Here is a 15,588-nt window from a genome sequence, read left to right as displayed (position 1 = left end):
ATCTTTTTCACGCCTCAATAAAGAATTAGATAAGCCAATCATTTTTTTCGTCTTTCACAATACGGTTAACCACCATGTTAACTACTAATCGATTCCGAAAAATTGGATCGGATTTTATAGTTCTTTTTCCTGCATTACCTCAACGTGACCATGACGGGTGCCATTGGACAAATCCATACACATAAGGTGACTGAAGACAATTTAGCAAACGAATTTTTGGCAAGTGCCAGATCTCACAAGGCTATATTTTTTGCTTATGATTTCAATCTGAGTGACATTGGTGTTAAAAATAATTCTGTAATTAGGGGGAAAATCTCCCCTTGCCCAACCGTCGTTGCGGTTTGTCCCGCAACCGACGCCTCCCTTCGATCTCCTGGAACTGACGCCTCCTCGAGGGATCGTCATGTCTCTTCGGGACATATAAAAGGGGGCTTCTAACCATCGATCAAGGAATTCGATCATTTTGATTCAAAACACGTTATCAGCACATAGAACAGCCAGCGAGAGCAAAAGGCAACAGAGAAAAGAGAAGAGAGGAAGCACTCGCCGCCGGTGAGATGACAGGCCTCGTCTCCTTCTTCCTCCGTCTGATCCGTGAGGACGGTCGCCGCACCGCCTCATTGCCCTTCGCCGCCATGGAGTTGGTGGCCACCGCCGTTTCCGTCGTTGGATGCAAGCCATCTGTCGATTCGGCCGCAGCGCCGCTGGACGTGGCGCTCCTGGCCGCCACCGTGCCGCTGGACGTGGTGCTCCTGGCCGCCACCGCGCCGCTGGACGCGCCCCCCGCGGTGCTCCCCTCGCCCCTGGACGCGCCCACGATGGTGCTCCGTGCGCCCGTGGCCAGGCGCCCATGGGGTTCGACCCCTGGCTAGTGGCCGGCCCGAGCGCCTCCATGGTGCACAGGGCTGCAGCCGCGCCTGCACCGCCCCCTGGATCTCCGCCTCCACCACCTCCTCCGCCGGCCGTGTGGCTCGCGCCGTCGACGCCAACGCCCGCCGCCGAGGCCGCCGGCCCGCCCAGATACTGCCCTGTGCCGATGCGCACCGTCGTGAACGAGGAGGAGGCGCTCGCCTTCGTCTCCGCGCCGACCGGTGCCTCCGGAGTCGTCCGCCTTGGAGCAGGCATGGAGGACGGTGCCGCCACCGCCACGCCTCAATAGGAGACGGCCGCGGGCTCGAGCAGCCGCACTGAGCAGCGCTTCGGCCGCCTATTCGGGCGCGCCATCGCAGCCCTCGACCGCCGTCCCGCCCGCCGCGCCGGCTCGTGGGCTCCGGCGAGCCTCGGCCTCGCTAGCGCCGCGCCTCCAAGAGTCCGCCTGGACCCCGTCGTCGTTGCTTCTTCTTCGGACGAGGAGAGCTCGGCGGGGCTACGCCGGTAACCAATGGAGAAGAAGGGATGCGGCGGCGGCCACTCCTCCCCGCGGCGGCGCTGTGACCAGAGGTGGGGATCGAGCAGTGGTGCAGGGGGTCGGAGTATCCGACCCATATCCGTAACCGCTCTCCCCCCTCTGCTTTATGCGGTGTGGCGGCGGATGGGCTGGCCAAAGGCCGTGCAAGCCTAGGCCCAGGCGCATACGGGTCCTCGTGGTGGCTATGAATTTTTTTCTCTGTTTCATTGATTATTAGTACTAATTATTGTATTAGTGCAGTTTTAGACTATGTTTAGTACTGTTTAGTACCTAGTTTGACTGCTACTTACATTCTAGTCCTGTTCTAGATTACATCTGACTAGGACTTGTGTAATTATTAGTGTGTTTATTTTATGTAATGGATTGCTAATATAAATAAAGTACCGGATTTCATCTGGGAAGTATGATATGATCCATGTGTTTACCACATATCAAGTTCTCTTGAACATGTTTTAGCAATCGAGATCATCTTCTCTCGCACACCAAACTTGCAAATTTTTGAATATTTCTCCCTCATTATATTTGGAATCACAAGGTCTATTCCGAGCTTATTCACATGTTACTTCAGGCTGAAAAGCATGATGAGCTACTCGCTAAGAATGGCTCTCAGCGCCCAGTTGGGGCACAACCTTTACCTGAAGTCCATCTGAATGTTGCAAATAGACAGAAGTTTAATGGTACCCCTCGGGGTAAACAATCCAATTTCGAGCATAAACGAAAGCGCAATGGGAATAGGAGATCTAGATACCCAGGCAAGGGAAAAGGCACTTCAAAGCCCAGGTTTGATAAATCTAAGCTTTGCAACAAGTGTGGATGCTCCACACATTCTACTAAAAAGTGCACAATGCCCAAGCATCTGGTTATGTTGTACCAGCAATCTCAGGGACGCAAAGTACCTCAAGGGAAAAGGTTTGAAGCCAACTTCAACCTTCATCCGGATAGCGCAAAAGGAACTGGTGGTTCGCACGATGTTCCTCCTGGACCGAACAACGCCGTGGTTCCTTATCTGCCTGAGGCTACTGCTGAAATGGAGAACACGTTGATTGAGTACACTGCAAACAACGTGTTTGGCGACTTCGACTAGTCCCTCAATCTCCTTAGTGATCTACTTAATTATGTCCATTTGTGATGATTGTAATAAGAACATAAGTTTATTGTTGTCTTTATATTGTATCAGCACATTTGATATAATAAAGATTGTATTCTATATATTACGATGAGGTTTTCTTATTGAAAATTCTTTGTTTTATATAGTTTTCTACGGGGACAATCCGATGGAAGAGGAATTATGCCTTGTGGACAGTGGTGCCACAAACTCCATACTGAGGGAGATGAAATATTTCCAAACTCTGAAAAAGACAAATGGAGATATTCTAACTATCGCTGGACGCGATACCGTGATTGTTGGTACTGGACGTGCCATATTCACCCTCCCAAGTGGTACATATGTGACAATTGAGGATGCTTTATTGTATCCCGATTCTGCACGTACCCTGATCAGTTATCGAGATATCCGTAAAAATGGTTTTCATATTGAAACCCATGAAGACAACAAATAGGAGTATCTACTCTTTACTAAAGATGACGGATATGGCAAAAAGGTACATGAGAAAATTCCTTCTCTATCGTCTGGTTTGTACTATACGTACATCAAACCCATGGAACATGTTGCATACAAAGTAATTTTTCAGAATGTTAATGCATTCCAAACCTGGCATGATCGCCTAGGCCATCCTGGAATAGGGATGATGAGAAAAATTACTAGCAATTCCATTGTTCATAATTTGCTTAAGTCAAAATTTCCTCAATCCTCTGATTTTGTTTGCACATCTTGTGCCACTGGAAAGCTAATTTTGAGGCCCTCACACCTCAAAATACAAGCTGAACCACTTCAGTTCCTTGAACGTATTCAAGGAGACATTTGTGGTCCCATTCAACCATTATCTGGACCTTTCCGGTATTTCATGGTTCTGATTGACGCATCTACACGATGGTCACATGTGCGTCTTCTATCCACACGAAACCATGCATTTGCCAAGATAATGAGGCAAGTCATTAAGTTGCAAGCCCATTATCCTGAAAGTCGAATTAAGTCAATTCGAATGGACAATGCTGCAGAATTCTCCTCACGTGCTTTCAATGATTATTGTATGGCTTTGGGGATTGAAGTTCAGCACTCTGTTCCATATGTCCATACACAAAATGGTTTGGCTGAAGCATTGATTAAGAGGATCAAACTCATTGCAAGACCTTTGTTGATGAATTGCAACTTGCCAACCTCTTGTTGGGGTCACGCTGTTTTACACGCTTCTGACTTGATACAATTGAGGCCAACTGCATATCACAGTTCTTCCCCTCTGGAATTGGTACGTGGAAATCCTCCAAGCATTTCCCATCTGCGTAAGTTCGGATGTGCTGCATACATCCCGATCTCACCACCACAGCGGACATCTATGGGCCCACACAGGAAGTTGGGGATCTATGTGGAGTACAAATCGCCGTTGATTATTAAGTACCTGGAACCCCTGACTGGGGATCTGTTCACAGCCCGTCACGCTGATTGCATATTTAATGAGGAACATTTTCCGGCATTAGGGGGAGATTTCAAGTACCAGAAAGAATGCCCAGAAATTGATTGGAATGCTCATTCCATTTCATCCTCTGATCCACGTACCCATGAGACCGAACTTCAAGTTCGGAAGATCATTAATTTGCAACATCTTGCAAATAATCTGCCAGATTCATTTATTGATTTGAAAGGTGTTACAAAATCCTTAAACCCGGCCAGAAACGCGCCAGAAAGAGTGGAGGTACCAATAAAAACCACTCAACTCCCTATTCCTAAAAAGAGGGGGAGTAGTACGGCCTCTGACCCGGAGCATGCTTCTAGCAAGCAGCAAAGGAAATCGAGAAGAAAAACCTCGGAGTCAGTAAATGCAGGTCAACTCAACATTGACAAACACCTGATGGGTAGTATACACCCAGTGGAAGGGCAACCTCCACAACCCAGTTCCAGTATGCGCAAACTGACTGGGACATCAGAACATCCAGACTCGATCGTATTGGAAAATCACGAAGAGTCACTAGGGGTGCAGGAAATTTCCATCAACTATGTTGATTCTGGAGAATTATTTGACCGTAAGACTACGACTGTCGACATATATTTTGCTGAAAAGATTGCAGATACCCTTCTCACTGATCATGATCCAAGGTCTATCGTTGAGTGCCAAAAGCTCTCCGACTGGCCTAAATGGAAGGATGCAATCCAAGCAGAAAGTGCCTCGCTTAACAAAAGAAAGGTATTCACTGAAGCAATACCTACACCTCCCAGTGTTTTCCCTATGGGATTCAAATGGGTTTTTCTCCGGAAACGGAATGAGAACAATGAGGTGGTGAGATATAAAGTAAGGCTCGTAGCACAAGGTTTCACGCAGAAACCCGGCATTGATTTCACTGAAACATATTCTCCAGTAATGAGTGCAACCACTTTCCGATATCTTATATCTTTGGCAGTGCAAAATCGTCTATCTATGCAGTTGATGGACGTCATGACCGCATATCTTTATGGGTCACTAGATTCGGACATATATATGAAGGTTCCTGATGGAATCTCTGTCCCGAATAAAAATGCAAAACGCAACATGTATTGTGTAAAGCTGAATAAGTCATTATATGGCTTAAGGCAGTCGGGACGGATGTGGTACAACCGACTCAGTGAGTTCCTTCTTCAAAAAGGTTACTCCAATAGTGCTGATTGCCCATGTGTTTTCATCAAGAAGTCCTCTACAGGATTTTGCATCATTTCTGTGTATATTGATGATCTCAATATTATCGGCAGCACACCAGACATTGATGAAGCACGCAATCACCTAAAGATGGAATTTGAGATGAAGGATTTGGGTAAAACCAAATTTTGCTTAGGTATTCAACTTGAGCATCTTCCCTCAGGAATCATGGTACACCAATCTGCCTATATCCAGAAAATATTGGAGAAATTCAATATGGACAAATCCTATCCATCTAAAACTCCCATGGTGGTTCGATCTCTAGACGTAGAGAAAGATCTGTTCAGACCAAGGGATGATGGAGAAGAGGTGTTGGGACCTGAAGTTCCATACCTTAGTGCTGTTGGAGCGCTTATGTATCTTGCAAATTGCACAAGACCTGATATTGCATTTGCAGTGAATCTACTTGCTAGAAATAGCGCAGCTCCCACCAAACGTCATTGGTCTGGAGTGAAGAATATCTTTCGATATCTCCAAGGCACAAAGGATCTTGGCCTATTTTTCCAGTTCCAGAAAAATCAGGACTCTGATGTGATTGGATATGCAGATGTCGGCTATTTGTCTGATCCCCATAATGCCAGATCTCAGACCGGCTTCGTGTTCCTACATGGTGGCACTGTTATATCATGGAAGTATTCGAAACAGACTCTGGTGGCAACATCTACCAATCATTCTGAAATAATTTCATTATTTGAAGCAACATGCGAATGTGTGTGGCTTCGCAGAATGATAAACCACATACAATAGTCATGTGGAATGGGTTCGATAAAATCACCTACCATTATCTATGAAGATAATGCGGCCTGTGTTGCGCAGATGCAAACAGGATACATCAAGAGTAATATCACCAAGCATATTTCTCCGAAATGGTTTTTCCCCCATAATCTTCAGAAAAGCGGGGAAATAAGCATTCTGCAAGTCAAATCATGCGACAACCTTGCTGATTTATTTACCAAGTCTCTACCAAATTCTACATTCCAGAAATGTGTTCATGGAATTGGTATACGAAGACTTAGGAACTTGCAGGTGTCAGGGGGAGTCTCTTCTTGAGATATCCTCATTTTAATGATATCACATTATGCTATCTTTCTTTGTGAGTATATGTTTTCAGGATCTCATCAAAGATTTTATGAAGAACCTTTGAAGGAGAATCTTTTAAGATGATAGAGCTTCCCGGACAATCGCGAAGATGATCTACATGGTCAAGCGTAGATTAGGGGGGATGTTAAAAATAATTCTGTAATTAGGGGGAAAATCTCCCCTTGCCCAACTGTCGTTGTGGTTTGTCCCGCAACCGACGCCTCCCTTCGATCTCCTGGAACTGACGCCTCCTCAAGGGATCGTCGTGTCTCTTCGGGACATATAAAAGGGGGCTTGCAACCATCGATCAAGGAATTCGATCATTCTAATTCAAAACAGTTGGGGCTGATTGTATCGTTCTATGGTAATTTTTGGCAAGTGCCACAACTCATTTTTTTCATATGATTTCAAGCTGAAAGATCTCCATATAGTTCTATGTCCGTTCCTAACTACTGGTTTTCTTTCAAAAATGGAAACCAACATTCTGAACAAAAAAAAATAAACAAAGAAGAGTAAACAGATTCTATGGGAGTCATTCACAAGGGAAACAGCACAATCGCATCTAACTCAAGTAAAAAAACAAATAATTCAAGAATCAAAAAACAAAACCTCAGTGAAAACAAAGAGGAAACAGCATAATGATGCGCATTGAAACCACAAGAAACACGAATCAACCTGTGGTTGAGTTGGTTAGGTGGACAGTGGTATCCCCAATCCTGGTGCTCGCATTATTCCTGGATTTATTTCAGGATTTCCGGCGATGCGCTTTCAGTGGGAGGAGACGTTCCCGTCGACAACGAGGCGCCTACGGTGACTTCGTAAATCTCAAGATGATATGCCGGCTCAGTCTTTCGGAGGTGCTCATAGGGGTAGGGTGTGCGTGTGTGCGTTCATAGGGGTGAGTGTATGCGTGTGTATATGAGCGCTTGTGTCTGTACTGATGCTCAAAAAAAAAGAAACCAAAAGAAACATTGTACATTGGTGCTCAGAATCTATGGATGTATTTTCGCAAAAAAAAAGATTATATGGATGTATAGATGTCGGTAACAAGGATTTCCCGTCAGTACGTGGAATGTTTTATAATCACCGCACCAAAAAAAGGCTCGATTCACTCATCAACAAAAAAGGAATTTGGGAGCAAGCGTAACCCAAGATCGATCTGGACGGATTAGTGCTCTAAGCACCACCTGAATACATCTCAGGAGCGTTGTAAACTACTCCCTCCGTAAAGATACATCCCTTTTATTCATTTCTAGAACAAGAATTTCCAGACGGAGGGAGTATAAGTCTTTTTAGCAAAATGAATGAGTCTGCATTCTAAAACATGTCTACATACATCCGTATGTTATAGTAGGATGCAAGAACAGCAGCAGAGCCAATGAAACAGTGATCCCCACATAACAATGTGAAAACATCAAATGAAAGACAACAAAGTATGAGGCTCAAGTGCCTGCTAGTAATTGATGTCAAATACATATTTCATCCACATAACTATAATAACACGTTAAGCTGCAAAACTGAACAGTTGCATTTCAGTATCCAAAGTATAGGTCACATTATGCACCAGCGATCACAAGCACAGCAGTACATGCCATACGCAAGCAGCAAAACCAGGATATAATATAGCAATATATAAAGTTCACAAGCAAGCAATGAAGATAACATGGATAGACTGAGGATTATACTTCAAGCAGCAGAGCCAAGGAAACCAGATTGCAGATGCAGCTGAGGCAGGAGCAGGCAGCTCAACTCGGAGAAGTTTGGTGGGCACCACTGTTGGCAGGAGCAGGAGCGGCAGCGGCTGTGGTAGGGGCAGGTGCGGCGGCAGATTGATCATAGCGGTAAGGTGTGCGTATGTGCGTTCATAAGGGTGCGTGTGTGCGCGTGTATATGAGCGTTTGTGTCTGTACTGATGCTAAAAAAAACCAAAAAATACATTGTATATTGATGCTCAGAATCTATGGATGTATTTTCACAAAAAGAAAGATTATATGGATGTATAGATGTCGGTAACAGGGATTTCCCGTCAGTACGAGGAATGTTTTATAATCACCGCACCAAAAAAAGACTCGATTCACTCATGAACAAAAATGGAATTTGGGGGCAAGCGTAACCCAAGATCGATCTGGACGGATTAGTGCTCTAAGCACCACCTGAATACATCTCAGGAGCGATGTAAACTACTCCCTCCGTTCCTATATACTCCCTCCGTAAAGATACATCCCTTTTATTCATTTCTGGGACAAGAATTCCCAGACGGAGGGAGTATAAGTCTTTTTAGCAAAATGAATGAGTCTGCATTCTAAAACATGTCTACATACATCCGTATGTTATGGTAGGATGCAAGAACAGCAGCAGAGCCAATGAAACAGTGATCCCCACATAACAATGTGAAAACATCAAATGAAAGACAACAAAGTATGAGGCTCAAGTGCCTGCTAGAAATTGATGTCAAATACATATTTCATCCACATAACTATAATAACACGTTAAGCTGCAAAACTGAACAGTTGCATTTCAGTATCCAAAGTATAGGTCACATTATGCACCAGCGATCACAAGCACAGCAGTACATGCCATACGCAAGCAGCAAAACCAGGATATAATATAGCAATATATAAAGTTCACAAGCAAGCAATAAAAAGTAAGATAACATGGATAGACTGAGGATTATACTTCAAGCAGCAGAGCAAGGAAACCAGATTGCAGATGCAGCTGAGGCAGGAGCAGGCAGCTCAACTCGGAGAAGTTTGGGGGGCACCACTGTTGGCAGGAGCAGGAGCGGCAGTTGCTGTGGTAGGGGCAGGTGCGGCGGCAGATTGATCCTGGGAAGCAGCAGGTGCTGTAGCTTCAGTAGAATACGCTGTAGGCTGCCCATAGCTACCAGTAGCATAAGGATCACCGTATGACTGCTGCTGGCCATAGCCTGGCTGGCTAGCAGTGGGTGCACCAGGGTAAGGCGGCGGTGCACCATAGCCTTGCTGACTGTATCCATACTGCCCATAACCAGCCTGAGCAGGCGGTGGCTGTCCATAAGTAGGAGCAGATGAAGGCGGCTTCTGAGCCTGCGGAGGCTGCCCATAAGCACCCTGACCGTATGCGCCCTGTGGTGGTGGCTGCGTACCATAACCAGGCTGTGTATGTGGAGCAACGTATCCAGATGGAGGGGCAGAACCTTGCACTGGGTAGCTTGATGCAGCAGCACTAGTAGGTGGTTGGCTAGGATAACCCGGTTGGCCTCCAGAGGATGGAGTGGAAGCTTGCTGCCCTGGAGATGCTTGACCAGCACCACCTGGACCACCATAGCTAGGTGCAGTACCATCCTGAGTTGAGTTAGCAGCTGATCCATAGCCAGATGCCCCATAGCTCTGCTGATCATATCCAGGCTGCTGCGAGTAAGACTGCTGCTGCCCCTGGGTCTGGTAACCAGAGTAGTCATAAGCTTGCTGCCCACCACTCTGCTGAGAGTAGGTAGAATCACCATACCCTTGTGAAGCATAACTAGCAGGAGGCTGGCTGTAATTGTAGTTGCTAGCATCAGCAGGTGCAGCAGTTCCAGTGGCAGATTGTTGCTGTTGGGGTTGCTGCTGTTGGTTATAGTAGTCATAACCAGCGGCAGAGGGGGCCTGCTGTGATTGCTGGTTTGAAGACTGATCCCACCCTGTCTGATAACCTCCAGATGCTGGAGGGTAGCTGCCATAAGGTTGCTGGCCATACTGTGGTGGCGCACCAGGATAAGGTCCAGGCTGCATGTAACCATAACCAGGCTGTTGTGTTGTTGGTGCACCAGGCGCACCCCAGTTTGCCTGAGGACGAGGAGGGCGGTAGCCCTGCTGAGAATAGCCACCTGACATTGGATTTCTGGCACGATTCTGCAAAAATATAGTTTGCACATCTGTATATGTATAGAACAAAAACATGCAATGTACCATGCAGAACGAGTGCAAACCAGACAAAACATATCCAAAAACAAAGCAACATAATATACAGAAATTCCAGAACCACCAAGAAAAATAGAGGGGTCAACTCACCGAGCAAGATTCTCAAGCAACATTGCTGATGCCCATCTAGCGTCTCCCATGTGCAAAACTATGGGAGATAATGAAGATTGGGCAGCTAGACAAACATATATATACATATTGAATAGCAATAAAAGATTGCCTTGCAGTTTATAGATGTTGTAAAATCAGATTATGTGGAACATCTACTTGTATTGCTTAATGACACAACATACACAGCAGCAGTTCTTTTGACAAGTCTCCTCCAACAAAAAATTATATTATAGGTGAACAAATGAATGTCAAAGAAAGGATTCAAGCAAAGTTTTTAAGGAAGCTTGGTCATGTTAACCTGAAAAGTCAACACAGAGAAAATATATACAAGCAAACAGAACACGATAGATTCATGCGAGGTATCCTGCATAATCTTTCCAAACTACACAGAACACATATGAACTTTCTTGCCTAGTCAATAAACTGTAAGGTTCTTAATTGTTACATGTTGCTCCCAGATGGTGGTGTTAGCAACAGGAAAAAAGGACTAAACATTAAGCATCAAAAGTATTTAGGGAATAATGCAAGAATGATATCTAGACCCTGAGTGAGCAAAAATATCAATAGCCAAAATAACAGCTACAACAGTGCACGGCCCATCATGTAAGTGTGCACAATGATCACCTGTATAGAGTATTGCACAAGCTATCCCCAAAAGATGTAAAGAAATACCAAATGAAACTTTGACAGGACAAGCACCAGGTACATGAATATTAACTATTTACTTCCATTTTGATAGAGGGACCAGACATGTTTCTGGATGTCTGTATTCTATTGTTCAAAAAGTCGATTGAATTTGTATTTGAATTCTAATGGTATACTCCAATGGTACACATGAACCCTTTATACCGAAACAGAGGGAGTAGTTCATAATTTTATCTTTCATCCATGAGCATCAAGTATATTAACATTAGGTAGTAACAAACCTGGCTCCAGGATTGATTGCAGCCCTCAGAACTAGTTACCAACACTAATTTGGCCTTATGTCAGTTAATGATCAGACAGTATATCCTGGGATATATGGATAGCACCACAAGCACCGGTATGATATGTAGTAAAGATGCTGTGATAGGATATCAACTTCCTAATGGACGTATGGATTTGCCAGTATTTAACTGTGAGTGTTTAAATATTTCTTATATTTTCAGCAGACTCCACAGAGCAGAGAAGCTAATAACAAAGAGACTGGGCAAATTACAAATACAATTTCAGATTCGGTGTGCGTCTCTGAACATCTCAGAAGCAAGCACACAATTGTACTCCCTCCGTTCCAAAATAGATGACTCAACTTTGTACTAACTTTAGTACAAAGTTGGGTCATCTATTTTGGAACAGAGGGAGTATAAAGCATACAATCGTGTCAAAGCTAAATTGCTGCTGCTCCACGACCATCTTTTTTTACTAGACAACCCATTGAGAAAAAGTTTTGACATGTACATTTCATAAGAATATAGGGCATATCATAACTAAAGAGAAGAATTCAAAGCAAACAATGGAAAAGATAGGTCAAGTAGGGAAATATAAATCAGGACAAAAACACAGTATGAAGTACAAAAAAATGTAATCAAACCCACATGATTTAAACACTGGTAAATAACAAATAGCTGCACCAATTAGGAAGTGGCATGAAAAGAGAAAGAAAGCTGACCTCACTGGTGACCTCACTCACAAGCTGCTTTGCTATTTCAATTTGCTCTGCAGTACCATCAATATACAGTGTTCTTTCAGTTGAAGTATCACCAGGAGGCAAATGCAAAGGAATGACCTGCAAAAGGATTTGTGAGGACAAATGAAATATTACTATTATTATTACTAATGGAAATGATTACAAAATATACAATACTGATTAACAAGGAGATGCAGGTGTGAAAGGAGAATAATAGAACAGAAAGTTACTAAGACAAAAGGAGCATGAGTTCTACTTATAATTGAGCAAACTCAGAACTTGGATTCTAATTTACTTGCTAAATCATAAGAAAACTGGAAAAAAAAAGGGCAACAACAGAACACATCATGCAGTGCTAAGTAACTTTCAGCTAGCAAATTTATGTTCAGACTTCGCAATAAGAATTTTCACAAACCTGTATACGAGCTTGAGATTTGGCCTGCATGGATTTTATAGTCTCACCACCCTTACCAATAACCAGACCCACCTGAAATAAGAAAAAATCATCAAGACATGGAAAGGAATAGGCAAGGTTTTTTACCACCAAAGAAACTGGTTCGTGAAGCTGTGAAGCTTACAAGGCACCCTCATTGCTATATTGGGGCGTGGTATGATTTTCAATGTCTGACAAGCAATCCCAGTTCTAGAAAGCAGCCAGTTTACCTTATTGTTAGCAATTTGCATTTGGAATTGCTCAGCACCAGGTTGAGGTGCGTTGTACTTCCGATTAGAGATAGTGCCAGATGATCCAGCATCAGCCTGCAGAAGGTCACATGACACGTATGGTTGAATAAATGAATGCCCAACTAAATATGAAGTCCTGGCCATAAAAAAAGGTAGCACAGTACCTCTGCAAGAACATCAATTATCAACTGCTCAGCTCTGTTTATCTGGTCAGGAGTGCCCGAAAGATCGACCGATCTTGTCTGTGAGCCGGGTTGAACATCCATGTCCCTTGTTACTTGGATCTTTGCCCCTGACTGAGCTTGGAGATGCTTTATAGTTTCTCCAGCTTTTCCAATGATAACACCAACCTAAAAGTCAAAGAACATAAGCAAAAGAACTGCACATCATGCAACCTTCTATCAACTTCATGAATCCAAAAACCAAAAGAGTAAACTACCAAGTAGCATACCCTTCCATTTGGGATATCAATCTTTTTTGTTGTACTGCCACTCTGGTATCCACCACCATATGAAGAATACTGATGTGAGTTTCCTTGAGAAGATAAGGGTGGGATGGAAGAAGCATGGCCTGGAAACAAAAGAGCAACCCATTATACTACTGATAGCTGCGGATCTGTTAAGTGAGAAGAATAACCTTCACATGAACAACATAAAACAGGACAATAAACAGATGTCAGTACATAAGTAACAAACTAATAACGTTCAGAGCTGCCTGAAAATATTACAGGAAATCACATCATCTATGTGCCACATGAGATAATCATATATTTGGCTCTGTGCCGATAGACAATCATGAAAGCAGTATATTGATGTTTTTGCATTTAACATGCAAAAAAGAGAAAAAATGAACCACAGAAACTATTGTCATTTAGCGGCCATGACTCTTACGAACATAATGTCATTTGTTGCATCTAGCAGACAGGTGCTAGTTCCACAAGACCTTGATTAAAATATTACATGATATAGCAGAATCAAGCAATGGAAACTACTGATCTACACAAGATATATTTGTTAGAATTATTAACAAACACTACTAGCTATCCTTATAAACCCATAATAAATATCAGTTTTGCTAAAGCACATCTAGATGTGCCATAAGTATTGCACATCTAAGTCCTGTATCATTGATCTTACACGAAGATTCGTGTGGGTATTTTCTTTCCTCTTTTTCTTTTTCTTTTTATGCTTGATTAAGTTACTTAGATATGCCCTAGAGACACACAATTTGGAGATCTAAACTTCCTCATGAGGATAACGAAATCGCTACGAGTTCTGTTGTTGCCTAGATCGTAGCACGGCTAAGCTTTAGCCTAGGCGGGCTATTTACTTCAACTGCTTCCTGAACATGTCGCTAAATCGAACGGACCGCATAGCTGTACTCAGCAGCTAAGGAACAAACTAAATAAACAGCATAACAGCAGCCGCGACCACAAGCACACAAAAAACAGATCTCCCGATCCAATAAGTGTTTCACTAGATATAGCCAATATACTCACCACCACCGGCTGAGGACGAGAATCCGAGGCCGCCACCGCCGATACGGCCACCGCTCCCCAGGGAACCCCCTCCTCCCCCACCGGTGCCCACGTCGTCATCGCCATTGTCGACGCGGGGACGCTTCGCCTCAGCGGCGCTGAAGAGCCGAGCTGCGATCTCCTGCGCGCGCTGCTTCGCGAGCTGGATCTCGTCGGGAGGCGGCGGCACAGTGTTGTACGAAGATGGCACCGGGGCACCGGCAACCGGCGGCGAGGCGGGCGGCGGGCCGGAGGAGAATCCCGTCCGGCGCGGCGGCGGGGAGTCGTCGTACTTGCGCTTGGAGGAGTAGTGGTCGTCGGCCATGGCGGCGGGGGAACTAGGGTTAGGGTGGTGGCGGCGAGAAGCACGTTTTTGTGAGGAGCGGAGGGATAAGACGGCGCAAAACGGAGAACCCTAGAGCGCAGCGGGGATGCGTATTTATAGGCTACCTCGAGGATTTTACTAGTTCTCTGTCTGCTCAGTTTTTTCTCTAGTTCTTCCGGCGTTATGATGATATTTTTTAACGGTATCGATAACTCCCGAACGTGCCATATTTTCTCTTCTCAAGCTGAACGCTGTCTACGCATCGACCTTCATGGAGTGAATCTTGCGTACACAGGTGCCATGTAGGTCAGCTGCCGCCGTTGGGGATAACCCGAACCCATCTCCACTTTGTCTCCACTCTCTTCTCAACACACAGATGGAGGGAAAAGAAAACAGAGGAGGTGCGGCCGGCGCGATGGCTTGCCGACGGCGGCCGGGATGGGGACGTGCGGAGGCGGTGAGCGAAAAGCGGGCGGGAGAGGCTTGATGCAGTCAGGAAGCTCGGGCGTGGAGGCGCTAGGTTCTCTTCTCCGTCAGCGTCCAAATCAGCGACGGGATGACTCGCACCACCAAGCAGGAATGCCCGCCTGACGACCTCCAGTGGCCTTGAGCACGGGACACGGTGGTAGCCTCGAGCGAGGGGAGAAGCACCGGACACGGCAGCGGCCTCGAGCATGGGTCACGGCGGTGGCCTCGAACGCGGGGAGAAGCGCGGGACACGGTGGCGGCCTCGAGCGCGGGACATGGCGAGCCTTGAGCGCGGGTCATGGCGGTGCCCTCGAGCGCAGGCACGTCGACAGCTTAAGCCCGTTGATTTCTCCGCCGATTTTTTGTCCCCGTCGTGGTTCCCGTTGATGGGCGTCCCATATGCCCCTTCTTTGTTGCATTTCTTCTCGAGGGCGTCGGCAAGGTGCTTTCAAGAGGTGGGTCGCGAAGGGGAGGGGGTCGCGCTGTCGCGACGGACATCGTCATGGAGAGGTGGTGTACGACGCGACCACGCTACCATCGAATTGTGCCGGAGTCTCGTCCGGCCACCCCGTGGAGGAGCTGCTGGTGTTGCTTCGTCCATTCC

The 15,588-nt window shown here is 45.4% G+C and overlaps 1 protein-coding gene and 3 pseudogenes across 1 annotated transcript; all 4 read right to left on the bottom strand.

Annotated features, from left to right (window-relative positions):
* Positions 1 to 458: 458 nt before the first annotated feature.
* On the bottom strand, positions 459 to 1,223 carry LOC125516708 (annotated as a pseudogene).
* A 6,029-nt stretch (positions 1,224 to 7,252) lies between these two features.
* LOC125517804 lies at positions 7,253 to 7,369 on the bottom strand (annotated as a pseudogene).
* Positions 7,370 to 7,783: 414 nt separating this feature from the next.
* LOC125512526 (far upstream element-binding protein 1-like) lies at positions 7,784 to 14,619 on the bottom strand. Its single transcript, XM_048677621.1, has 7 exons — positions 14,174 to 14,619; positions 13,127 to 13,245; positions 12,840 to 13,025; positions 12,655 to 12,750; positions 12,407 to 12,478; positions 11,974 to 12,090; positions 7,784 to 10,145 (listed from the first exon to the last, which is right to left on the bottom strand). The coding sequence occupies exons 1-7, from the start codon at positions 14,514 to 14,516 to the stop codon at positions 9,009 to 9,011; spliced, it is 2,070 nt and encodes a 689-aa protein (XP_048533578.1). The 5' UTR covers positions 14,517 to 14,619; the 3' UTR covers positions 7,784 to 9,008.
* LOC125517803 lies at positions 8,219 to 8,335 on the bottom strand (annotated as a pseudogene).
* Positions 14,620 to 15,588: the final 969 nt, after the last annotated feature.

Source organism: Triticum urartu, chromosome 6 (genome assembly GCF_003073215.2).
Source record: "Triticum urartu cultivar G1812 chromosome 6, Tu2.1, whole genome shotgun sequence".
Taxonomy (NCBI): domain Eukaryota; kingdom Viridiplantae; phylum Streptophyta; class Magnoliopsida; order Poales; family Poaceae; genus Triticum; species Triticum urartu.
Note: the sequence above shows the minus strand (reverse complement) of the source record. Positions and strands in the feature narration are given on the sequence as shown.